The 27420-nt window shown below is 48.4% G+C and overlaps 1 protein-coding gene across 13 annotated transcripts in view; it reads right to left on the bottom strand.

The window, feature by feature from the left end:
- ZNF185 (zinc finger protein 185 with LIM domain) overlaps positions 1–27420 on the bottom strand; it is a 396414-nt gene that overhangs the window by 161332 nt on the left and 207662 nt on the right. For all 13 annotated transcript variants that reach the window (XM_075572684.1, XM_075572683.1, XM_075572693.1 and 10 more), the window contains 4 exons: positions 24492–24611; positions 20671–20751; positions 20238–20345; positions 18985–19026 (listed from right to left, as the gene is read on the bottom strand). In XM_075572684.1, coding sequence (XP_075428799.1) covers positions 18985–19026; positions 20238–20345; positions 20671–20751; positions 24492–24611 — 351 coding nt within the window. The remainder of the gene's footprint in view (positions 1–18984; positions 19027–20237; positions 20346–20670; positions 20752–24491; positions 24612–27420) is intronic.

Below are 27420 nucleotides of genomic sequence, written 5' to 3'. Positions count from 1 at the left end.
TGTGTGTGTATGACTGCCCCCCCCTCCCAGTGTGTGTGTGTGTGACTGCTCCCCCTCCCAGTGTGTGTGTGTGTGTCTGCCCCCCTCCCAGTCTGTGTGTGTATGACTGCCCCCCCTCCCAGTGTGTGTGTGTGTATGACTGCCCCCCCTCCCAGTGTGTGTGTGTGTGTGTGTGTCTGCCCCCCTCCCAGTCTGTGTGTGTGTGTGTGTGTGTGTGACTGCCCCCCCTCCCAATCTGTGTGTGTGTGTGACTGCCCCCCCTCCCAGTGTGTGTGTGTGTGTGTGTGTGTGTGTGTGTGTGTGACTGCCCCACCCCCAGTCTGTGTGTGTATGACTGCCCCCCTCCCAGTGTGTGTGACTGCTCCCCTCCCAGTGTGTGTGTGTGTGTGTGTGTGTCTGCCCCCTCCCAGTCTGTGTGTGTGACTGCCCCCTCCCAGTCTGTGTGTGTATGACTGCCCCGCTCCCAGTGTGTGTGTGTGTCTGCCCCCTCCCAGTCTGTGTGTGTGTGTGACTGCCCCCCTCCCAGTGTTTGTATGACTGCCCCCCCTCCTAGTCTGTGTGTGACTGCCCCCCTCCCAGTGTGTGTGTGAGACTGCCGCCCCTCCCAGTGTGTGTGTGTGACTGCCCCCTCCCAGTGTGTGTGTGACTGCCCCCCCTCCCAGTGTGTGTGTGACTGCCCCCCCTCCCAGTGTGTGTGTGTGACTGCCCCCCCTCCCAGTCTGTGTGTGTGTGTGTGACTGCCCCCCTCCCAGTGTGTGTGTGAAACTGCCGCCCCTCCCAGTGTGTGTGTTACTGCCCCCCTCCTAGTGTGTGTGTTACTGCCCCCCTCCTAGTGTGTGTGTGTGACTGCCCCCCTCCCAGTGTGTGTGTGACTGCCCCCCCAAGTGTGTGTGTGTCTGGCCCCATCCCAGTCTGTGTGTGTGTGTGACTGCCCCCCCTCCCAGTCTGTGTGTGTCTGCCCCCTCCCAGTCTGTGTGTATGACTGCCCCCACTCCCAGTGTGTGTGTGACTGCCACCCTCCCACTGTGTGTGTGACTGCCCCCCCTCCCAGTGTGTGTGTGACTGCCCCCCCTCCCAGTGTGTGTGTGTGTGTGTGTGTGTGTGACTGCCCCCCTCCCAGTCTGTGTGTGTATGACTGCCCCCCCCCTCCCAGTGTGTGTGTGTGTGACTGCCCCCCCCTCCCAGTGTGTGTGTGTGTGTGTGTGTCTGCCCCCTCCCAGTCTGTGTGTGTATGACTGCCCCCCCTCCCAATATGTGTGTGTGTGTGTGTGTGTGTGTGTGTGTGTGTGTGTGTGTGTGTGTGTGTGTGTGTGTGTGTGTGTGTGTGTGTGTGACTGCCCCACTCCCAGTCTGTGTGTGTATGACTGCCCCCCCTCCCAGTGTGTGTGACTGCCCCGCTCCCAGTGTGTGTGTGTGTGTCTGCCCCCTCCCAGTCTGTGTGTGTGTGTGACTGCCCCCCCTCCCAGTGTTTGTATGACTGCCCCCCCCCCTCCCAGTCTGTGTGTGACTGCCCCCACTCCCAGTCTGTGTGTGTGTGTGACTGCCCCCCTCCCAGTGTGTGTGTGAGACTGCCGCCCCTCCCAGTGTGTGTGTGACTGCCCCCTCCCAGTGTGTGTGTGACTGCCCCCCTCCCAGTGTGTGTGTGACTGCCCCCCTCCCCGTGTGTGTGTGACTGCCCCCCCTCCCAGTGTGTGTGTGACTGCCCCCCCTCCCAGTCTGTGTGTGTGTGTGTGTGTGACTGCCCCCCTCCCAGTGTGTGTGTGAAACTGCCGCCCCTCCCAGTGTGTGTGTTACTGCCCCCCTCCTAGTGTGTGTGTTACTGCCCCTCTCCTAGTGTGTGTGTGACTGCCCCCCTCCCAGTGTGTGTGTGACTGCCCCCCTCCCAGTGTGTGTGTGACTGCCCCCCCCAGTGTGTGTTTGTGTGTGTGTGTGTCTGGCCCCATCCCAGTCTGTGTGTGTGTGTGACTGCCCCTCCCTCCCAGTCTGTGTGTGTGTGACTGCCCCCCCTCCCAGTCTGTGTGTGTGTGTCTGCCCCCCTCCCAGTGTGTGTGTGACTGCCCCCCCTCCCACTGTGTGTGACTGCCCCCCCCCCCAGTGTGTGTGTGTGACTGCCCCCCCTCCCAGTGTGTGTGTGTGTGACTGCACCCCCTCCCTGCCTGTGTGTGTGTATGACTGCCCCCCCTCCCAGCCTGTGTGTGTGTATGACTGCCCCCCCTCCCAGTGTGTGCGTGTGTGTGACTGCCACCCCTCCCAGTGTGTGCGTGTGTGTGTCTGCCCCCTCCCAGTCTGTGTGTGGATGACTGCCCCCTCCCAGTCTGTGTGTGTGTGCTGCCCTCCTCCCAGTCTGTGTGTGTGTGTGTGTGTGTGTGTGACTGCCACCCCCTCCCACTGTGTGTGTGACTGCCCCCCTCCCAGTGTGTGTGTGACTGCCCCCCCCTCCCAGTGTGTGTGTATGACTGCTCCCCCCTCCCAGTCTGTGTGTGTATGACTGCCCCCCTCCCAGTGTGTGTGTGTGTTTCTGCACCCCTCCCAGTCTGTGTGTGTATGACTGCCCCCCTCCCAGTGTGTGTGTGACAGCCCCCCTCCCAGTCTGTGTGTGTGTGTCTGCCCCCCTCCCAGTCTGTGTGTGTGTGACTGCCCCCTCCCTGTGTGTGTGACTGCCTCCCCTCCCAGTGTGTGTGTGTGTGTGTGTGTGTGTGTGTGTGTGTGTGTATGACTGCCCCCACTCCCAGTGTGTGTGTGACTGCCACCCCTCCCTGTGTGTGTGTGTGTGTGTGTGTGTGTGTGTGTGTGTGTGTGTGTGTGTGACTGCCCCCCTCCCAGTCTGTGTGTGTATGACTGCCCCCCTCCCAGTGTGTGTGACTGCCCCCTCCCAGTGTGTGTGTGTGTGTGTGTGTGTCTGCCTCCTCCCAGTCTGTGTGTGTGACTGCCCCCTCCCAGTCTGTGTGTGTATGACTGCCCCGCTCCCAGTGTGTGTGTGTGTCTGCCCCCTCCCAGTCTGTGTGTGTGTGTGACTGCCCCTCCTCCCAGTGTTTGTATGACTGCCCCCCCTCCCAGTCTGTGTGTGACTGCCCCCACTCCCAGTCTGTGTGTGTGTGTGTGACTGCCCCCCTCCCAGTGTGTGTGTGAGACTGCCGCCCCTCCCAGTGTGTGTGTGACTGCCCCCTCCCAGTGTGTGTGTGACTGCCCCCCTCCCAGTCTGTGTGTGTATGACTGCCCCCCTCCCAGTGTGTGTGACTGCCCCCTCCCAGTGTGTGTGTGTGTGTGTGTGTGTGTCTGCCTCCTCCCAGTCTGTGTGTGTGACTGCCCCCTCCCAGTCTGTGTGTGTATGACTGCCCCGCTCCCAGTGTGTGTGTGTGTCTGCCCCCTCCCAGTCTGTGTGTGTGTGTGACTGCCCCTCCTCCCAGTGTTTGTATGACTGCCCCCCCTCCCAGTCTGTGTGTGACTGCCCCCACTCCCAGTCTGTGTGTGTGTGTGACTGCCCCCCTCCCAGTGTGTGTGTGAGACTGCCGCCCCTCCCAGTGTGTGTGTGTGACTGCCCCCTCCCAGTGTGTGTGTGACTGCCCCCCCTCCCAGTGTGTGTGTGTGACTGCCCCCCCTCCCAGTCTGTGTGTGTGTGTGTGACTGCCCCCCTCCCAGTGTGTGTGTGAAACTGCCGCCCCTCCCAGTGTGTGTGTTACTGCCCCCCTCCTAGTGTGTGTATGACTGCCCCCCTCCCAGTGTGTGTGTGACTGCCCCCTCCCAGTCTGTGTGTGACTGCCCCCACTCCCAGTCTGTGTGTGTGTGTGACTGCCCCCCTCCCAGTGTGTGTGTGAGACTGCCGCCCCTCCCAGTGTGTGTGTGTGACTGCCCCCTCCCAGTGTGTGTGTGACTGCCCCCCCTCCCAGTGTGTGTGTGACTGCCCCCCCTCCCAGTCTGTGTGTGTGTGTGTGACTGCCCCCCTCCCAGTGTGTGTGTGAAACTGCCGCCCCTCCCAGTGTGTGTGTTACTGCCCCCCTCCTAGTGTGTGTATGACTGCCCCCCTCCCAGTGTGTGTGTGACTGCCCCCCCCAGTGTGTGTGTGACTGCCCCCCCCCGTGTGTGTTTGTGTGTGTGTGTCTGGCCCCATCCCAGTGTGTGTGTGACTGCCCCCCCTCCCACTGTGTGTGACTGCCCCCCCTCCCACTGTGTGTGACTGCCCCCCTCCCAGTGTGTGTGTGACTGCCCCCCTCCCAGTGTGTGTGTGACTGCCCCCCTCCCAGTGTGTGTGTGTGTGACTGCACCCCCTCCCAGCCTGTGTGTGTATGACTGCCCCCCCTCCCAGTGTGTGCGTGTGTGTGACTGCCACCCCTCCCAGTGTGTGCGTGTGTGTGTCTGCCCCCTCCCAGTCTGTGTGTGGATGACTGCCCCCTCCCAGTCTGTGTGTGGGTGACTGCCCCCTCCCAGTCTGTGTGTGTGTGACTGCCCTCCTCCCAGTCTGTGTGTGTGTGACTGCCTCCCCTCCCAGTGTGTGTGTGTGTGTGTGTGTGTGTCTGCCCCCTCCCAGTCTGTGTGTATGACTGCCCCCACTCCCAGTCTGTGTGTGTGTGTGTGTGTATGACTGCCCCCCCACCCAGTGTGTGTGTGTGTGTGTGTGTGTGACTGCCCCCCCTCCCAGTGTGTGTGTGTGTTTGTCTGCCCCCTCCCAGTCTGTGTGGATGACTGCCCCCTCCCAGTCTGTGTGTGTGTGACTGCCCTCCTCCCAGTCTGTGTGTGTGTGTGTGTGACTGCCCCCCCTCCCACTGTGTGTGTGACTGCCCCCCTCCCAGTGTGTGTGTGACTGCCCCCCCCTCCCAGTGTGTGTGTATGACTGCTCCCCCCTCCCAGTCTGTGTATGTATGACTGCCCCCCTCCCAGTGTGTGTGTGTGTGTTTCTGCACCCCTCCCAGTCTGTGTGTGTATGACTGCCCCCCTCCCAGTGTGTGTGTGACAGCCCCCCTCCCAGTCTGTGTGTGTGTATGTGTGACTGCCCCCCTTCCCAGTCTGTGTATGTGTGACTGCCCCCCTTCCCAGTCTTTGTGTGTGTGTCTGCCCCCCCTCCCAGTGTGTGTGTGTGTGTGTGTGTGTGTGTGTGTGTGACTGCCCCCCCTCCCAGTCTGTGTGTGTCTGCCCCCTCCCAGTCTGTGTGTATGACTGCCCCCACTCCCAGTGTGTGTGTGACTGCCACCCCTCCCACTGTGTGTGTGACTGCCCCCCCTCCCTGTGTGTGTGTGTGTGTGTGTGTGTGACTGCCCCCCTCCCAGTCTGTGTGTGTATGACTGCCCCCCTCCCAGTGTGTGTGACTGCCCCCTCCCAGTGTGTGTGTGTGTGTGTGTGTGTCTGCCTCCTCCCAGTCTGTGTGTGTGTGACTGCCCCCTCCCAGTCTGTGTGTGTATGACTGCCCCGCTCCCAGTGTGTGTGTGTGTGTCTGCCCCCTCCCAGTCTGTGTGTGTGTGTGACTGCCCCTCCTCCCAGTGTTTGTATGACTGCCCCCCCTCCCAGTCTGTGTGTGACTGCCCCCACTCCCAGTCTGTGTGTGTGTGTGACTGCCCCCCTCCCAGTGTGTGTGTGAGACTGCCGCCCCTCCCAGTGTGTGTGTGTGACTGCCCCCTCCCAGTGTGTGTGTGACTGCCCCCCCCCAGTGTGTGTGTGACTGCCCCCCCTCCCAGTCTGTGTGTGTGTGTGTGACTGCCCCCCTCCCAGTGTGTGTGTGAAACTGCCGCCCCTCCCAGTGTGTGTGTTACTGCCCCCCTCCTAGTGTGTGTATGACTGCCCCCCTCCCAGTGTGTGTGTGACTGCCCCCCCCAGTGTGTGTTTGTGTGTGTGTGTCTGGCCCCATCCCAGTCTGTGTGTGTGTGTGTGTGACTCCCCCCCCCTCCCAGTCTGTGTGTGTGTGTCTGCCCCCCTCCCAGTGTGTGTGTGACTGCCCCCCCTCCCACTGTGTGTGACTGCCCCCCCTCCCACTGTGTGTGACTGCCCCCCTCCCAGTGTGTGTGTGACTGCCCCCCTCCCAGTGTGTGTGTGTGTGACTGCACCCCCTCCCAGCCTGTGTGTGTATGACTGCCCCCCCTCCCAGTGTGTGCGTGTGTGTGACTGCCACCCCTCCCAGTGTGTGCGTGTGTGTGTCTGCCCCCTCCCAGTCTGTGTGTGGATGACTGCCCCCTCCCAGTCTGTGTGTGGGTGACTGCCCCCTCCCAGTCTGTGTGTGTGTGACTGCCCTCCTCCCAGTCTGTGTGTGTGTGACTGCCTCCCCTCCCAGTGTGTGTGTGTGTGTGTGTGTGTGTGTGTCCCCTCCCAGTCTGTGTGTATGACTGCCCCCCCTCCCAGTGTGTGTGTGTGACTGCCCCCCCTCCGAGTGTGTGTGTGTGACTGCACCCCCTCCCAGCCTGTGTGTGTGTGTGTGTGTGTGTGTATGACTGCCCCCCCTCCCAGTGTGTGTGTGTGTGTGTGTGTGTGTGTGTGTGTGTGACTGCCCCCCCTCCCAGTGTGTGTGTGTGTGTTTGTCTGCCCCCTCCCAGTCTGTGTGGATGACTGCCCCCTCCCAGTCTGTGTGTGACTGCCCCCCTCCCAGTCTGTGTGTGACTGCCCCCCTCCCAGTCTGTGTGTGTGTGTATGTGACTGGCCCCCCTCCCAGTGTGTATGTGACTGGCCCCCCTCCCAGTGTGTATGTGACTGGCCCCCCTCCCAGTGTGTATGTGACTGGCCCCCTCCCAGTCTGTGTGTGTATGACTGCCCCGCTCCCAGTGTGTGTGTGTGTCTGCCCCCTCCCAGTCTGTGTGTGTGTGTGACTGCCCCTCCTCCCAGTGTTTGTATGACTGCCCCCCCTCCCAGTCTGTGTGTGACTGCCCCCACTCCCAGTCTGTGTGTGTGTGTGACTGCCCCCCTCCCAGTGTGTGTGTGAGACTGCCGCCCCTCCCAGTGTGTGTGTGTGACTGCCCCCTCCCAGTGTGTGTGTGACTGCCCCCCCTCCCAGTGTGTGTGTGACTGCCCCCCCTCCCAGTCTGTGTGTGTGTGTGTGACTGCCCCCCTCCCAGTGTGTGTGTGAAACTGCCGCCCCTCCCAGTGTGTGTGTTACTGCCCCCCTCCTAGTGTGTGTATGACTGCCCCCCTCCCAGTGTGTGTGTGACTGCCCCCTCCCAGTCTGTGTGTGACTGCCCCCACTCCCAGTCTGTGTGTGTGTGTGACTGCCCCCCTCCCAGTGTGTGTGTGAGACTGCCGCCCCTCCCAGTGTGTGTGTGTGACTGCCCCCTCCCAGTGTGTGTGTGACTGCCCCCCCTCCCAGTGTGTGTGTGACTGCCCCCCCTCCCAGTCTGTGTGTGTGTGTGTGACTGCCCCCCTCCCAGTGTGTGTGTGAAACTGCCGCCCCTCCCAGTGTGTGTGTTACTGCCCCCCTCCTAGTGTGTGTATGACTGCCCCCCTCCCAGTGTGTGTGTGACTGCCCCCCCCAGTGTGTGTGTGACTGCCCCCCCCCGTGTGTGTTTGTGTGTGTGTGTCTGGCCCCATCCCAGTGTGTGTGTGACTGCCCCCCCTCCCACTGTGTGTGACTGCCCCCCCTCCCACTGTGTGTGACTGCCCCCCTCCCAGTGTGTGTGTGACTGCCCCCCTCCCAGTGTGTGTGTGACTGCCCCCCTCCCAGTGTGTGTGTGTGTGACTGCACCCCCTCCCAGCCTGTGTGTGTATGACTGCCCCCCCTCCCAGTGTGTGCGTGTGTGTGACTGCCACCCCTCCCAGTGTGTGCGTGTGTGTGTCTGCCCCCTCCCAGTCTGTGTGTGGATGACTGCCCCCTCCCAGTCTGTGTGTGGGTGACTGCCCCCTCCCAGTCTGTGTGTGTGTGACTGCCCTCCTCCCAGTCTGTGTGTGTGTGACTGCCTCCCCTCCCAGTGTGTGTGTGTGTGTGTGTGTGTGTGTGTGTCTGCCCCCTCCCAGTCTGTGTGTATGACTGCCCCCACTCCCAGTCTGTGTGTGTGTGTGTGTGTATGACTGCCCCCCCACCCAGTGTGTGTGTGTGTGTGTGTGTGTGTGACTGCCCCCCCTCCCAGTGTGTGTGTGTGTTTGTCTGCCCCCTCCCAGTCTGTGTGGATGACTGCCCCCTCCCAGTCTGTGTGTGTGTGACTGCCCTCCTCCCAGTCTGTGTGTGTGTGTGTGTGACTGCCCCCCCTCCCACTGTGTGTGTGACTGCCCCCCTCCCAGTGTGTGTGTGACTGCCCCCCCCTCCCAGTGTGTGTGTATGACTGCTCCCCCCTCCCAGTCTGTGTATGTATGACTGCCCCCCTCCCAGTGTGTGTGTGTGTGTTTCTGCACCCCTCCCAGTCTGTGTGTGTATGACTGCCCCCCTCCCAGTGTGTGTGTGACAGCCCCCCTCCCAGTCTGTGTGTGTGTATGTGTGACTGCCCCCCTTCCCAGTCTGTGTATGTGTGACTGCCCCCCTTCCCAGTCTTTGTGTGTGTGTCTGCCCCCCCTCCCAGTGTGTGTGTGTGTGTGTGTGTGTGTGTGTGTGTGACTGCCCCCCCTCCCAGTCTGTGTGTGTCTGCCCCCTCCCAGTCTGTGTGTATGACTGCCCCCACTCCCAGTGTGTGTGTGACTGCCACCCCTCCCACTGTGTGTGTGACTGCCCCCCCTCCCTGTGTGTGTGTGTGTGTGTGTGTGTGACTGCCCCCCTCCCAGTCTGTGTGTGTATGACTGCCCCCCTCCCAGTGTGTGTGACTGCCCCCTCCCAGTGTGTGTGTGTGTGTGTGTGTGTCTGCCTCCTCCCAGTCTGTGTGTGTGTGACTGCCCCCTCCCAGTCTGTGTGTGTATGACTGCCCCGCTCCCAGTGTGTGTGTGTGTGTCTGCCCCCTCCCAGTCTGTGTGTGTGTGTGACTGCCCCTCCTCCCAGTGTTTGTATGACTGCCCCCCCTCCCAGTCTGTGTGTGACTGCCCCCACTCCCAGTCTGTGTGTGTGTGTGACTGCCCCCCTCCCAGTGTGTGTGTGAGACTGCCGCCCCTCCCAGTGTGTGTGTGTGACTGCCCCCTCCCAGTGTGTGTGTGACTGCCCCCCCCCAGTGTGTGTGTGACTGCCCCCCCTCCCAGTCTGTGTGTGTGTGTGTGACTGCCCCCCTCCCAGTGTGTGTGTGAAACTGCCGCCCCTCCCAGTGTGTGTGTTACTGCCCCCCTCCTAGTGTGTGTATGACTGCCCCCCTCCCAGTGTGTGTGTGACTGCCCCCCCCAGTGTGTGTTTGTGTGTGTGTGTCTGGCCCCATCCCAGTCTGTGTGTGTGTGTGTGTGACTCCCCCCCCCTCCCAGTCTGTGTGTGTGTGTCTGCCCCCCTCCCAGTGTGTGTGTGACTGCCCCCCCTCCCACTGTGTGTGACTGCCCCCCCTCCCACTGTGTGTGACTGCCCCCCTCCCAGTGTGTGTGTGACTGCCCCCCTCCCAGTGTGTGTGTGTGTGACTGCACCCCCTCCCAGCCTGTGTGTGTATGACTGCCCCCCCTCCCAGTGTGTGCGTGTGTGTGACTGCCACCCCTCCCAGTGTGTGCGTGTGTGTGTCTGCCCCCTCCCAGTCTGTGTGTGGATGACTGCCCCCTCCCAGTCTGTGTGTGGGTGACTGCCCCCTCCCAGTCTGTGTGTGTGTGACTGCCCTCCTCCCAGTCTGTGTGTGTGTGACTGCCTCCCCTCCCAGTGTGTGTGTGTGTGTGTGTGTGTGTGTGTCCCCTCCCAGTCTGTGTGTATGACTGCCCCCCCTCCCAGTGTGTGTGTGTGACTGCCCCCCCTCCGAGTGTGTGTGTGTGACTGCACCCCCTCCCAGCCTGTGTGTGTGTGTGTGTGTGTGTGTATGACTGCCCCCCCTCCCAGTGTGTGTGTGTGTGTGTGTGTGTGTGTGTGTGTGTGACTGCCCCCCCTCCCAGTGTGTGTGTGTGTGTTTGTCTGCCCCCTCCCAGTCTGTGTGGATGACTGCCCCCTCCCAGTCTGTGTGTGACTGCCCCCCTCCCAGTCTGTGTGTGACTGCCCCCCTCCCAGTCTGTGTGTGTGTGTATGTGACTGGCCCCCCTCCCAGTGTGTATGTGACTGGCCCCCCTCCCAGTGTGTATGTGACTGGCCCCCCTCCCAGTGTGTATGTGACTGGCCCCCCTCCCAGTGTGTATGTGACTGCCCCCCCTCCCAGTGTGTATGTGACTGGCCCCCCTCCCAGTGTGTATGTGACTGGCCCCCCTCCCAGTGTATGTGTGACTGGCCCCCCTCCCAGTGTGTGTGTATGACTGCCCACCCCTCCCAGTCTGTGTCTGTATGACTGCCCCCTCCCAGTGTGTTTGTGTTTCTGCACCCCTCCCAGTCTGTGTGTGTGACTGCCCCCCCTCCCCGTCTGTGTGTGTATGACTGCCCCCCTCCCAGTGTGTGTGTGACTGCCCCCCTCCCAGTGTTTGTGTGTGTGTGTCTGCCCCTTCCCAGTCTGTGTGTGTGTGACTGCCCCCCTTCCCAGTCTGTGTGTGTGTGACTGCCCCCTCCCAGTCTCTGTGTGTGTGTGTGTGGCTGCCACCCTCCCAGTGTGTGTGACTGCCTCCCCTCCCAGTGTGTGTGTGTGTGTGTGTGTGTGTGACTGCCCCCCCTCCCAGTCTGTGTGTGTGTCTGCCCCCTCCCAGTCGGTGTGTATGACTGCCCCCACTCCAAGTGTGTGTGTGACTGCCACCCCTCCCAGTATGTGTGTGTGTGTGACTGCCCCCCTCCCAGTGTGTGTGTGACTGCCCCCCTCCCAGTGTGTGTGTGACTGCCCCCCCTCCCAGTGTGTGCGTGACTGCCCCCCCCTCCCAGTGTGTGCGTGACTGCCCCCCCCTCCCAGTGTGTGCGTGACTGCCCCCCCCTCCCAGTGTGTGCGTGTGTGTGACTGCCCCCTCCCAGTGTATGTGTGACAGCCCCCCCTCGCAGTGTGTGTGTGTGTGTGACTGCCCCCCTCTCGCAGTGTGTGTGTGTGACTGCCCCCTCCCAGTCTGTGTGTTTGTGTGACTGCCCCCCCAGTGTGTGTGTGTGACTGCCCCCTCCCAGTGTCTGTGTGTATCAGAAACATAATTTATACAGACACCAACCCACCCACGTGGCAGTCACCCACCCACGTGTCAGTCACCCACCCACGTGTCAGTCACCCACCCACCCATGTGTCAGGCAGTCACCCACCCACGTATCAGGAAGTCTAAAGTGTCAGTCAGACTACCAACCCACCCAAGTGTCAGGCAGTCTACCACCCACCCAAGTGTCAGGCAGTCTACCCAAGTGTCAGGCAGTCTCCCAAACCCAAGTGTCAGGCAGTTTCCCACCCAACCCAAGTGTCAGGCAGTCTCTCACACAACCCACCCACCCAAGTGACAGGCAGTCTCCCAAACCCAAGTGTCAGGCAGTCTCCCACCCACCCAAGTGTCAGGCAGTCTCCCACCTACCAACCCACCCAAGTGTCAGGCAGTCACCCACCCACCCACCAACCAACCTAAGTGTCAGGCAGTCTGCCAAAGTGTCAGGCAGTCGAGAAGTGTCAGGCAGTTTCCCACTGTCAAGGATTGGACTTCGGTTGAAGTGGATCCCAGTGGCAGGAACAGCAGGGAGCGAAGTAGGGGTCACAAGCAGAGATCAGAGGCAGGCGGCACGTAGCGAAGTCAGGAAACAAGCAGGGGTCCAAGGCAGGCGGCAGGTAGCGAAGTCAGGAAACAAGCAGAGATTGGCAACGAGGAAACTGGAACAGGATGATGGCAATAGCTAGGACAGCAGTAAACACAGGAACCTTGCAGGAGCTAGGAACCAGTATAAACAGGCAAGGGAGGAACAGGAAAGGGAGGTTTATATAGGAAGGCTGAGAGGTGGAGCACAGATGCAGAGGTGTCAGGTATCAGAGTCTGGAATGTTCCTTAGTTTAGCAGCAGCAATCCCGGTGGACAAGTATAGGTACTGCAGGCTAGAACAAGACATTGAGAGTGGCAGCAGTCCCGGTGGCCAAGCATGGGTACAGCAGGCTAGAGAATATGACACACACCCACCCACCCGTCAGGCAGTCTCCAAAAGTGTCAGGCAGTCTAAAATCCAAGTGTCAGGCAGTCGAGAAGTGTCAGGCTCCCACATACCCAAGTGTCAGGCTGTCTCCCACTCACCCAAGTGTCAGGCTTTCTCCCACCCACCCAAGTGTCAGACTGTCTAACCCAAGTGTCAGGCTGTCTCCCACCCACCCACCCAAGTGTCAGGCTGTCTGAGTGTCAAGCTGTTGCATAAATGTGTGTGCAATGTATTTTAGAATTAGATAGATGTAATTTTTGGTCTTGTATGGTGTAGTTTAGGTCATGGTGAGGCTTACTTTTGTATATTGTATTCTTTTGGGTACTTATATTTTGTCTGATGGTAACTTGTTCGGTTTAACAATTTAAATAGTTAATTGTTTAATTGTTATGGATGGAATTTAAATTGTTTAATGATTTGATTAATGAATGCTAATTGATTTATGGTGACTTGATTGGTTTAAATAGTATACTTGTTTGGATGTATTGGTATTTTGTTTGGAATATGTTATTGCTAACATTCATTTGCAGAGTGTACATGGTGCATAGATTGTATGCATCATGTATACAATGTAAATGCAATGTTTTGATTGGCATTTGAAGCTTTTGATTGGAAGCTGAGATAGGATTTTTTTTTAGGAAATATGATTTTATTGTACTGTGTCTTTATGGAGAAGTGGTATTTGTAGTAGAGCATGTTTTTGATAACCCTTCTACATTTATTTGTATATTGGGTCATCATGTGTGTATATACAGGCATACCCCGGATTAACGTACGCAATGGGACCGGAGCATGTATGTAAAGCGAAAATGTACTTAAAGTGAAGCACTACCTTTTTTCCCACTTATCGATACATGTACTGTACGGCAATCGTCATATACGTGCATAACTGATGTAAATAACGCATTTGTAACAGGCTCTATAGTCTCCCCGCTTGCGCACAGCTTCGGGACAGGTAGGGAGCCAGTATTGCTGTTCAGGACATGCTGACAGGCTCATGCGCGAGCTGCTGTTTGCCTATTGGGCGATATGTCCTTACTCGCGAGTGTACTTAAAATGAGTGTCCTTAAAGCGGGGTATGCCTGTATATATAAAGTCAGTCTCTCTCTCTCTCTCTCTCTCTCTCTCTCTCTCTCTCTCTCTCTCTCTCTCTCTCTCTCTCTCTCTCTCTCTCTCTCTCTATATATATATATATATATAATGTGTATATATATAGTTGCATGATGAAGCCACTGTACAAATGAATGGGTGAAGGGTGGGTATCGGGCCAAGGTGGCTTAACCCCTTAATTACCTTTGCAGTTATTATCAGATAATGTTATTAAGGGTTTAATTGATATCTGAATGTAATTGCAATGTATTGGCTATGTATTTTGTTGGCAACAGAGGACAAGGATTTTGCTGGCGATGGGGGCTTCTTATTGATGAGGTCAGTAGAACTTTATTTATGTTATTATGCTAGTTAATGTGTTTAATAATGGGCAAATAATGTATTATCCATATCTGGATAATAGTTATTTTGCACATTATTGTACTGTATGTGTTGTGGGTGGTGGGGGGGGGATTGATGTATTTAATGTATAGGTTCCCCCGTGGGTACCAACCGAAGCCCCTCAAACACCTGTGGGTCTGACCTGGGGCCCCCAGACATCCGCGGGCCTACCATGGGGACCCAATTGTGGCCCACGGTGACCCACGGAGACCACCTGGTGGGCCATGGCGCCTGGCGAGACCCACCAACAGGCCTCCAGACCCTGTGTGAAACATGATGCTGGTAGCTGTAGGTCTGTGAGGTGACCAGTCAGGCCCACCGGGGACTCACGTGGGCCTGGGGTATAAACGCTGTACGTAAAAGATGGGGGGGCACAAGGGGTGGGTTATGTATTTAATAAATATAATGATGTTTATTGTGGGTCAGTGTATTGTTTTTATTGTGGGTACTGGTGGTGGGGGAGGGGATATTTGCACCACGGGTATGTGGGTAGGCCTCCCGACTGGGTATTGGGTGAGGGTGGTTAGGTCTCACAGGGTGGGGGGGTAGTGGGGGAGGGTACTGTATGTAGGCCTCCCGAGTGGTGGGTGAGGGTGGGTTAACCCCTTAATGACAGTGGCAGTTAATAACCGCTTTGGTGATTAAGGTGTATGGGGACATTACATTGGCTATTTTTATTCTTGTTCATGTTTTGCAGCATCAGAGGGGGCATGAACGGTGATGAAGATGAGGATGGCCTTCATCGTGGCAGCCGGACATGGGTGAGTGCTACAGTATACATTTATGTATTTATTGTATTTATTGTTCTTTATGTATTTTAAATGGGCAAATTCACTATTATTCATATGTGGATAATAGTAATTTTGCACATTACTATACTATATCTGTTAAGGGTGGTGTATTTATGTGTTGTAATTTTTTTGGGGTGCACTGAATTGGTACTGCAGGCCTGCGGGGAACACCTGAGGGCCACCGCCGGCCTATAGTATCATTGATGTGCATATATGTGTATGTTAGGGGGGTATAGGTGTTGTTGCTGTAATATATATATATATATATATATATATATATATACATATACATCTCTGAAATTAAATGGAAACCCACTTACATCTGGGCTACATGCGACATAACATCTTTGTACACATGTATTCAACATAATAAGGGTCTCAATGCAGCCAAACATTTCCTGGATATGGATATTAATATAGGTCCCACTCAGTCCACATTTATTTTACAGGCAATTTCATTTATATTAGAGCACAATTATTTTTTATTTGAAAACAAATATTATTTGCAGATCTGTGGGACGGCCATGGGCACGAGATTTGCCCCCAGCTATGCTAACCTCTACATGGGTTTGTGGGAGGAACTCCATGTGTGGGGTGATGCGGATCTGGGGGCGAGTCTCGTGTACTATGGCCGTTACATAGATGATATTAATTTGGGACGGTGAATTGGAACACTTAAAACATAAACTGGAAACATTTAATATCAACGATATGGATTTAAAATTCACATATAACATAAACAAAAATCATATAGTTTTTCTTGATCTAGAATTGGAGGCTAGCACAGATGGTGATATTATCACCAAAACCCACTTTAAAACAGTGTCTACTAATAGCTATTTACACAACAATAGTAATCATTACAACAAATGGCTTGCCAATATCCCCAGGGGCCAATTTCTCAGAATTAGGAGAAATTGTTCCCTATATTCTGATTTTCTGGCCCAGGGGGAGATATTGGTGAAAAGGTTTCTAGCTAAAGGTTACAACAAAAGCACTATACTTGAAACATTCAGACAAGTTAGTCTGTTAGATCGAGAATCCCTGCCCGTCAAATCCAGAGGGGCTAGACGAACAGATATTAATTCAAAAAGTATTTCCAAATCACCATTTTTTATCACGACCTATAATAATTCATCCAGAGGCATTTCATCAATTCTCAATAAACACTGGAATATACTGCTTAGGGACCCTATAATTGGCAATAAATTACCTACACATATCCCTATTGTATACAAAAAAGCTAGGAATTTAAAAACCATGCTAGCACCCAGTCGTCTTAAACAAATTAATGATATTCCTGTAAGTAGATCAATCACCAATGGTAACTTCTCTTGTGGTAGAAGCAGATGTCTGACCTGCAAGCACATGGTTAAAACTGATCAATTCATGTCTCATCATAATAAGTCCACTTATAAAATCAAAAGTCATATGGATTGTCTATCTTCTTTTGTCATCTATGGCATCACATGCCGTTGTGGGTACCAATATGTGGGGAGAACCACCCGAACTCTAAGTACAAGATTTTTAGAACATAGAAGAAACATCATACATGGCACTACAACTCACAATTTATCTAGACACTTCTTGGACAAACATAATAAGGATCCTTCTTCTCTAAGAGTCATGTGCTTGGAACAGATTCCCTTAACAGTACTTAGTGGTGATAGAGTCAAGAGACTCAACCTCAGGGAGACCTATTGGATATATATGTTGGAAACATTGAGTCCAATGGGTCTCAATGATTGTATAGATACAAGCACTATTATCTAATACATCTCATCATTTTTTGACCTGGCAGGACATCGGATGTTTGAGCATGTTCTATTGTGCTCCTTTTGAGGTCTTAGTCAGTATCCAAATGTGGGGCCCTGGTCAAATCATTGCACTTTTTATTGTATTTCACTCTCACATTAATAGTATACACAAATAAGTGAATTTCATTTTCACTACATGCATTCATTGTTTCACACATGTGCTGATAATGATATATTTATTTACTGTGAAAAAATCTAGTATTACACTTATAAATATGTAATTTTTACTCACAGATAATTACACACCTTACAAGAAGGGTATTTACACAAACATTTCATTTATTTCAATTTATGCACACATATACATTCACTTCAAGTATACACATGTCTTTGGATTGCTGGCTCTTAGCTAATTTTTCTCTACTTTGGCAAATGGTCATATACCATAGAATTTTAATTTGCCACGATTAATGTGGGATATAAATGTTAGGTCACACTTTCCTAGCTATGGATTATAGCATCTTCCCCTTACATATAGTGTAATCCAAAGATTATGCATTTATCTAAATAATAATCTATTGAGATGTATGTCAAACCTCTTTCCACAACAACATTATAATTAATTTTAATATATAATAAATACATATGGTCTATCTATAGACTGAAGTCTCAATACTCTATATAACTTGCTTTCTTCATCTCCTCCAGTTTAAATGCTAATGAGCATCTCACATCCTTATTCAAGCTTGATCAAATTATTTAAAAACAATCACCAGTGTTCATTGGAATTATAATTATGTGAAATTAACCATGAATTTAATTAAATTATGGTTAGCACTAGTATCCAATATATGCAATGTTGTCCTCTAATAATAACCTGTGTGTTATTTCTTTTGTTCCATGCAGGGTTGTTTTTTTGAAAACTTTTATGTTAACACCAATGGATTTAGATTAAGATGTTAATTAATGTGTTTTTTGCTATCATTCAGTAACACCCATTAATAGCAATTATAATGTACTGGCAATTATGCATAACAGTAATAAGCCTTTGCATGTTATTTATATCACATGTCTGTATCAGTGTCTATCACTTAATCCTATTGAATAATTGTTTGTTAGTAATAGTATTTTCTTTGTTCAGATAATTATAACAATTTCTTTTTAATATGTTCTAGTAGCATCAAATTGTTTAGCTATTGCACCAGGTAATATAGATTAGCCCAGTGATAATAATGGAACTAAACACAGCTGTGGAGAAACGTTTTTTATTGGTGAAAGGGACTATTTAACACAAGGAAGTTCCATTTGGTATCCATCCCCTGATGAAATCCGCAGAGTCGGAAGAAACGCGTAGGGATATCTGGCAGTGAGCCTACAGTGACAGGGCAGCTCTCAGCACCAGCGTGAGGAGGCAAGGACTTGCCTGAAGATTTTTTTCCGGTTTCAAGTGTGAGAAGAAAGGCTAAATGGCAGCTGCATGTGGAGATTGAGTGCTCACAAACACTAAGGATTACTCCCCTGGAGACAGCAGCTGACAGCAACATCCTTTATGGAGCCAATACTGACACTCACACACAAAGAAGAGACCGAGGAGTCCTCAGTTGGTGCATGGGCAGGTCCCATAACATGCTTTATTTTATCAGACAAATTTTAAGTGTGCATTTGTCTTGTCCATGAGATATTAAAACTTTGTTCATCTGATTTTACACAAGGATCGGGCGCTTCTTTTCTCTTTTTCTCTAATATATATATATATATATATATATATATATATATATATATATATATATATATAACAGCAACATTATATATACAGTATATATATATATATATATATATATATATATATATATATATATATATATATATATATATATATATATAAAAACCATACGATACCGTTTGAAGCACGAGATCAGGAGACAGCACTCTGGTAAGTTTGATCACAAGTTTTTGTATTGAAAAAGACACATAAACCGACGTTTCGGTCCCCCAGTGGGACCTTTCTCAAGTTCAGGTTTATATATATATTTATTTATTTAGTGTGGGGCTGTTGTGTGTGTATTTTTTTTATTGTGGGTAGCGGGGGTGGGTGAAGGGGTTATTAGCCCCAACGGTGGTTTGTTTAGGGCTTTCGGGAGGGTAGCGGGAAGGCTTAACCCCTTCATGACCGTAGCAGTATTAACTGCTAGGTAATGAAGGGGTTAAGTCCACCCGCAACCCCCCTGCAAGCCCTAAACCGCCACCAAGGGCCAAATGACCCCTTCACCCACCCCCGCTACCCACAATAAACCTGGCACGGCTGGTTAACCCCTTCATTACCTTAGCGGTTAGTGTCCTTTAAATGCATTTTTCCTGCCTCGGATGCATGCCGGGGGGCTCCGATGCTGGTATTAATGGTATCAGCTCCGGAGACCTCCGGCATCAATCCCAGGCAGGAAAAAGGCCAGATTTTTTTAAGTGCCTTTCCGCCGCTTACCGCATGAACCCCGTAATATTGAATATACTGTATGCGGTATGAACGCGGTATGAACGCGGCATGAACAGGGTGAAGTGCGGTAAAGTGCGTGGCATTCGGAAAAAATCACCGAAAAAATTCGGAGATGTTGGAGAATAAAAGGGTCCGCGGCTGTAATTTAGCTATCATTTACTCGTAAATCAGATTTTCCCTCCATTTATTAATTTGATGGCTCTTCTCTGACGTTTTTTTAATTGAGTAATGTCTTTGTAAGTTTAGGCCCAAAAAACGCTGTATTGTAAACTGCTAGTTTTTCTGAATAAATGGCAAATGAGCAGTATGATAAACTTGAGCCCATACAGTATGTGATTTTGTAAGTATCTATTTTGTGTTCTAACCATTTATTTTTTTGCCTTTCAGTATATTTAGTGTCTGGCCATGCTGTGGTACTCTATTTATCCTGTGAATTCACTAACTTACCATTTGGCCAGGAAAGGTGGAGGAGTGTCCTGTGCTCCACTGCTGAAAAGGTTTAAGAGAACGATGATTAGGCTTAAAATGTTTGGATCAAAAATTCACATTAGTATTACTTTACATTGTATACTGTACTTTCCAATTAAGAGGTAAAGAAATCTGGAAGCTGATATTTGATTGATGAATATCTCAAATTCATCAAAAGCAAGTGTCTAAACGAAAATCCCTTTAATCATGGTGACATCCCTAATTTATTCAGAAAATTGCCTAACTCATTTATTTATATACATTATATATGTATGTGAGGAAAGATGTGAAATAGCGCCAAAAAAGAAGTGTTGAAGTTATGTGAAAATAATATTAATAATAATATGGATGTGTAATTCTATATGAACAAAATTACTAAAAATCACAAATGTGTACTCTAGGAACTAAAAATAAAAATGTGTAACATATAATATGATATCCTATTTCGTGATATACAATTTAAGATAACACTTCAAAATACATATAATAACAACATTAAATACAAGCGAAAGGAAGAATGAGGAACGGAACAGCGTCATCACGCAAGCGCATGACGGGCTGCATCGAGCGCTGATACACATTGCGGCCGGCAGAGATTGGAGATTTACCCAAAACTCAAAGACCGCATCATTGATTTTAAGGAGCCTGTCTACTCATGCATCAGTGAACATCTACCAGCAGCTTCAAGTGAGAGTTGGACTGCAGGGTCTGGAGGCTGAGTGACCAGAGTTGGCGGTGATATATTTCACACACTGCTTGATTTTAACTTACCCTTGTGAGTGGATTTCTACCCCCCCTCTTCCCTCCCCCTTTCCCAAATAAATGTACTGTATTACACTATGGGGCGTGCGCTCTCTCTCTTTTTTCTTTTCTAATATATATAACATTTTACACCTCTAGCCATAAATCTCATCCATACCGGGGGAAGGACAAGCACAGATAACATTCCAAGAGACACTGTTTTTAAGTATACCCTTTGCTTGCTTCATTCATTGTAACATCGCCGGAAGAAGAGATCAGTGTATCTCGAAAGCTCGCACAAATAAAAGCATTTCGTTAGCCACAGAACGGTATCATCTATTTATTTTTTGATTATTGAAGCTGGGCTAACACGGTACTGATACCTCTACATATATATATAAATATATATATTTTTTTTTTAAATAATAAACAAAATAAAATGTAAATGTTTATGTACAACCCCTGTACAACAATTACATAAAATAGAATACCTTCCATCTCTGATGACAGTGACCTTTCCAGGTGCAGTTTTGATATTTGGGCTTTTTGGTCCTGTTGTCCACGAGGTCAATTTGGGGATGTCTGGGTTATTCTTGCCACTAAGAAAGTAAAATCATATTTATTGATACCATTGATGTATGATTTAATACATCTATAGAATAAACAGGGAGATCAAGAAAGCTCAGGCACAAAAACACAGAAAAAAAACTTTTATGTGGGTCAGAGAAAAACATAAAAGAGGATTTATGTGGGAGTTAAATGGAAAACTCATTTAAAACAGCAGTAAAGCAGCCTTTCTGTATCCTGAAGATATCAGTTTTGATATGTACAAAGTTCACCAAGAAGATGGGGACAATACGTGGTGAAGAATCCTAGTGTTCTGTAGGAAAATGAGAAATATCAAAGTTCTATATGTTCCATTACCCTTCATTCCTGCTTGTACTGCTTCTGGTTGTTGTTGATCTGGTTTCTGATGTACTCTTGGGTACTTCTTTGTCATCATCACTTAAGAAATCAAAAAGAAAATGAGACTGACATTTGTACATACAATATAATTATCCCTTTATTTCTGATCCCTCCAACACCAAGATGGACATAAAAAACCCCAAACTAAATATGAATAAAGGACAAAGCACTGGTGGTGCACATAGCATTTTATATATCTGGTAAGAAGATGATAAAACTACTGCAAAGATCTTCATATAATGCTGACAGTATACACAGTGCTGTCACAGAATTTTGCAGGAACAACAAGCTTTTACCCTGTAAATCTAATTTTCTGTCCGAGGCACAGGGAGATTAAGTGATTTACCCAAGATCACAAGAGCGGACACTGGGATTTCAGCTGGGTTTACTTGCATCAAAGGCAGTGACTTAGTACTGCGCTGCTACTCCTTCAGCCCAGTTAGACATAATAATCAACAAACATTTTCTAAATGCAAATTATGCCATGAAACCTATTACATGTGAATAGTATTTATCTGCAGGCTTTATTCCTCTGTTCATTGTATTCTTCCGATTGGTAGATAAATATGAGGGGAAAGCTCTTTCAGCACATTTTATAGTTCCCGAGATTGCTAATTTTATCTCAGATTAGTTATCCTCTCAATGAAGATAATATTCAGAACGGAATCAAAAAATCCCCCAACTCCCTTTATTCCCAATAAAAGATCAATTGTATGTACAGTATGTATGACTTTATTTATATAGAGCCATTAATGTACATAGCGATTCACAGCAGTAATACACATGATAATCATATAAATAACAAATAATACAAATAACAGATCATGGGAATAAGTACTTCAGACATAAAAGTAACATTTAGGAAAAGGAGTCCCTTCTTCGAAGAGTTTACAATCTAATTGGTAGGTAGGAAGAACATACAGAGACAGTAGGAGGGTGTTCTGGTAAGTGCGTCTGCAAGCTTTATGTATCTGGTGTATAGTATTAGCCACGGAGCTACTCATATGCTCGTTAAGCAGATGTGTTTTAAGGTGGGTCGGTGATAGTCGGGTATTGTGGGGATGGGCATTCCAGAGGTGCGGAAGCCAGGAGAGGGATTTCAGCAGGGGAGACGCTGAAACAGATTAAGAAAAGAGTAAAGTGATTTAGGATAGATTGTAAGGGAGACCGGTGAGAGGCAAGAGGGCCGGACAGCAGGAGGTTACAGTAATAGAGACGGGAGAGAGTGAGGGCTTGTGTCAGAGTTTTAGCAGTCAAGCAACAGAGGAAAGGGTGTATATTTGTAATATTGCAGAGGAAAAAGCGACAGGTTTTAGATACGTTGTGAATGTGAGAGAAGAATGTGAGAGAGGAGTCGAGTGTGACCCCCTGGCAGCATGTTTGCACTATTGTATGGTATGTCTTTATTTATATAGCGCCATTAATGTACATAGCGCTTCACAGTTGTAATGCATGTGGTAATCAAATAAATAACAGAGCATGGGAATAAGTGCTTTAGACATTAAAGTAACATTAAGGAAGAGGAGTCCCTGCCCCGAGGAGCTTACAGTCTAATTGGTAGGTAGGGAGAACGTACAGAGACAGTAGAGGGGGGGGAGTTCTGGTAAGTGCGTCTGCAGGGGGCCAAGCTTTATGTATCATGTGTTCAGAATATCCACAGTGCTATTCATATGCTTCTTTAAGCAAGTGTGTCTAAAGGTGGGTCTTAAAGGTGGATAGAGAGGGTGCTAATTGGTTACTGAGGGGAAGGGCATTCCAGAGGTGTGGGGCAGTCAGTGAAAACTATGTAGCACTAGCTACATAGTTACATAGTTACATAGTAGATGAGGTTGAAAAAAGACATATGTCTATCATGTTCAACCTATGCTAAATTTAGATAACATCTACTTTATCCTACAGTATATCTATACAAACTTATTGATCTAAAGGAAGGCAAACAAAAAACCCCAATGTCATATCATCCAATGATATCTCATACAGGGAAAAATAAATTCCATCCTGACTCCAAAAATTGGCAATTTGATTAATCCTTGGATCAAAATCCTTCTCATATTTACTTATTTGGTAGATCCCTGTATACCTTTCCTTTCTAAAAAGATGTCTAACCTTTTTTTGAACAAATCTATTGTATCTGCCATCACAGTCTCCATGGGTAATGAATTCCACATTTTAACTGCCCTTACTGTAAAGAACCCTTTCCTTTGTTGCTGGTGAAATCTCCTTTCCTCCAACTTAAAGGGATGGCCCAGAGTCCTTAGTATTGTCCTTGGGATGAATAGTTCCTTTGAAAACTCCTTGTACTGTCCCCAATATATTTGTATATAGTTATCATATCACCTCTTAGACGCCTCTTTTCTAATGTAAATAAATCTAATTTAGCTAGCCTCTCTTCATAAGTTAGTTTGTCCATCCCCTTTATTAATTTGCTGGCTCTTCTCTGCACTCTCTCTAGTTCCATAATGTATTTTCTAAGGAGTGGTGCCCAAAATGGTACTCTATATTCAAGGTGTGATCTTACTAATGCTTTGTAAAGGGTCATAATTATGTTTACTTCCCTTCCATCCATTGCCCGTTTAATGCAAGATAAGATCTTTTTTGCCTTTGCAGCTACTGCATGACTTTGGGCACTATTGCTAAGCCTGCTGTCTACAAGCACTCCTAAATCCTTCTCTATAAAGGATTTCCCCAATTTATCCCCATTTAATTTGTAAGTCACCTGTTTATTCTTGCTTCCCAAATGCATAACCTTACATTTATCTGTATTAAACCTCATCTGCTATTTACCTACCCATGTTTCCAGTCTCTCCAAGTCCTTCTGGAGAGAAATTACATCCTGCTCTGATTCATCTACCTTACACAATTTAGTATCATCAGCAAAAATGGACACTTTGCTCTCGATGCCAACCTCAAGGTCATTAATAAACAAGTTAAAAAGCAGGGGTCCCAGTACCAATCCCCGAGGTACTTCACTCACGACCTTAGCCCAACCTGAAAAAGTTCCATTTATGACAATCCGCTATTGTCTATCCTTCAACCAGTTTTCAATCCAGGTGCATATATTTTGACTGAATCCAATTTGCTTTATTTTGTACACCAACCTCTTGTGTGGAACCCTATCAAAAGCCTTTGCAAAATCTAAGTAGACCACATCAACTGCATTACCCTGGTCTAAATTCTTACTTACCGCCTCAAACAAACAAATAAGGTTAGTTTGGCATGATCTATCCTTCATAATCCATGCTGACTATTACTAATAATTTTGTTTTCCATTAAGTATTCCTGAATATTATCCCGTATTAAACCTTCAAGTAATTTCCCCACTATTGAAGTCAGGCTTACAGGTCTGTAATTCTCTGGTTGTGATCTAGCTCTTTTTAAATATAGTCACCACATCTGCTTTACGCCAATTTGGTTGTACTATACACTACTGGGAATAAGGACAGAACTTCAAACATTAATGTGTGAGGAGGTATTGGGGCCATGTTTGGGAGGAGGTATGAGGAGCTCTGTTTTTGCCATGATAAGTTTAAGTCAGCGGAGAACCATCCAGGTTGATATCGCATGATAACATTCAGAAACATTGATCTATACAGCAGGTGTAAGGTCAGGTGTTGAAAAATAAATTTTTGTGACATCAGCATAGAGGTGATATTTGATATTTGAATTACATTACTAAAGGAAATGAAAAGCATTGCTCCCCTGTAAGACCATTCACTGGAAAAAAATAAAGTTATAATCAAGTCAATAACCTTTAATGAATGACCATTAAACATCTATACCTTTCATCTCTGATGACAGTAATCTTCCCGGGTACAGGTTTGATATCTGTGCTTCTTGTCTCAGTGACATTGCCTGTAGTCCAAGATGTGAGTTTGGGGCTGCCTGAGTTGTAATTGCCACTAAGGGAAAAAATGTATATCAATTGCATTTTGTTTTGCTTAAATTATAATAATTGTAATTACACCAATCAACACCATACTGTACCCAACCAAACCAGATGTACAGTTATAAACAGGGAGAGTTGTTTACCAGTTGATAACAGTGCTGGTGTTTAATGATCTTGGTTATTGAGTACTGTACATTTGCATGCAAAATAACATTTTTATTTTTCTGGATTTATGAGTTCTCTGTGTGCCTGTCTGTGTCTATCTTCCTAATAGGTATATGGAAGGAAGGATCCCAGCGGTCACTGCTAGCCTCCGTGAACTCAACCAATCATGATTAATTAAAAAAAAAAACTTTATTGGAACAAAAACATGGACATGAAAAAACCTCTAACACGTTTCATCCCGTGAAGGGATTTTATCAAAGAGATCTCGGAGGCTAGCAGTGACCGCTGGGATCCTTCCTTCCATATACCTCTTACCCTGATCGGCTGGAGCATGCAGGACGCCATCACAGCAGGAGATTCAGCTTTTCATCAACTCCATGGTAGATCTCACAGACAGCCAGCTGAAGCTTACAGCACTTCGTTTGACACGGGAGCTCGGTAAGGGCAGCAGTTTCTGTTTTATTTGGGTCATTACTTGGCAGCATGTAGAAGTATGTGTAGCCTTGTACTTTCCATCAGTCACTGCAATCTAGCCCCCACCCCGGTGTAGTCATTATACAGTACGTGTGCTTATCTACTTCATTATCCACTTATAATTGCTGCAGTGCTGTGTCCACCTTCGTTTCCATTTCACAGGACATCAAGGGACTGATTGTTTTATAGCAAGTTTGGAGCATCTGGATGTTCCCCTTTTTCTATCTTCCTAATAGCTTTTCTGTTTAATTGTATCTTTTTTTATCTTTCTCTCTGTCGTAGTGCTCCTCTTTTTGTGCCTGCGTGTGTACAGTATGTCTACCTTTATGTTTTGGGAGAGCTGTTTTTGTGTGACCATCTGTATGTCTATCTGTCTCTCTTTGTGCCCCCTGTATGTCTCTCTACATGTCTCTATATGTAAGTGTAACTGTCCCGATGTGCCACTGGTAAGCAGAAAAAACAGAGAACCCCCAACCTGGTGCAAACAGTCAAATTGTGGGAGAGGGAGTGGCTCAGTGAGTAAAAGACGCTGACTGGCACTGAGAGTTTGAAGCAGGGGAGCCTGGTTCAATTCCTGGTTCAATTCCTGGTTCAATTCCTGGTGTCGGCTCCTTGTGACCTTGGGCAAGTCACTTTATCTCCCTGTACCTCAGGCAACAAAAAACATAGATTGTAAGCTCCACGGGCAGGAACCTGTGCCTGCAAAAATGTCTTTGTAAAGCGCTACGTATAACTAGCAGCGTTATACAAAAACATGCTATTATTATTATTATTTAAATTGGCTACATTTATGACTGTACGTCACCAGATAAAGTAAAGTGGTTATCCCTGATACATTGTGTTTTCCCTAAATCAGTATTTTGCAATAAAAAAATAGAACAATTGCATCATCTCCATTTAATTGCTTTGAGTGGGGTAGAGACTCCAGTTGGTTTATCAAATAACATAATTTCAGACAGCGCTGCTAATGACATTGCAGCCTTCTAATGGCCCCAGGCAAGGCTGACCCTGTGGCCATTTGTCTCGTTGCACAGGAACCAGGGGGGTCCCCAGACGTTGCAAGATCATGGATCAGCTCCGGTTCAGAAGTTTAAAAAACAAAATGTGAGCAGAGCGGATTGCGGCTTTAAATTATGTTTTGCACTTATTTGCTTCTGGGCAACAATTAAAATTAAATAAGTGGTTCTTCATAAGATACCTTCCATGCTGGAAGACACCTTAAAGGCCATTCAAATATACAGGCCATGAAGGATCACCTTTAATACTAAGCTGTGTTGCCCCATAAGATTTCTTACAGTCAACTCACTTGAAAATGCTGTAAAGGGGCATATGGGTCTGAGGCTTCTTATAGAGTTTCACTGCTAAGGAAATATGGTCCAAAAAGTTTTTAAATAATGTCAAAACACTTGTACTCATTTTTATAGGTCTTTTAAATCACCTACATTTACTGCATTACAATGTCACTGCCAATACAGATGCAACAGGCATTATTATTCTCTACTAACAAGTGTTAATCCATAAATATCACTTGCATTGAAGAGGTAAAACACGCTTTGCCATTATTTTTAAATGGGCTGCGTTAAATCTCGCTGTAAATATCGGGTTAGCGATAACGCAACACATTGTGTTAATGGGTGCAAAATCCTGCTACACCAGTGGCTCATTTGGTTTTGGTACATTATGGGCTGCTCCTTTATGAACTTGGCCATCATGTTTTAATAAATAGCCCAGAGAAGAGACATGAATGTATAAGCACTAAGGAACCAGATATATAAATGAAATATATTTGGTACCACATTACAAAATATACTTTGCTAGAGGGGCAGTGAATTTTAAACATTCTGCCAGCAAAGAGATTATGTAAAATACTGAAAGAAAAATAAGGAAACTGTTGTTGCAGAGCCCTACAATAACTCGAAAGTTTAATCTGAACCCTTTTTACCCCTCTTTTCCTGTGACTGTAGTGATTCTATAGTCTGTAGTGTAAGATTTCTCTGACTCCTTTGAGGTCTTATCAGTGCTGGAAAGGTAAATAAGAGTATTTAAAACCAAAGACAAACATGAAACACAGACAGAGCTCAATGCACATCCAGCGAAACTTTATACATGGTACAGTGCCTAAATATACATGTATTGATATCTATTAAATAAAATGGTCTTTTAGTTTAACATTTTGGCCAAAT

Source organism: Ascaphus truei, chromosome 16, assembly GCF_040206685.1.
Source record: "Ascaphus truei isolate aAscTru1 chromosome 16, aAscTru1.hap1, whole genome shotgun sequence".
In the NCBI taxonomy this organism is placed as follows: domain Eukaryota; kingdom Metazoa; phylum Chordata; class Amphibia; order Anura; family Ascaphidae; genus Ascaphus; species Ascaphus truei.
This window is presented reverse-complemented; position numbering and strand designations above follow the sequence as displayed.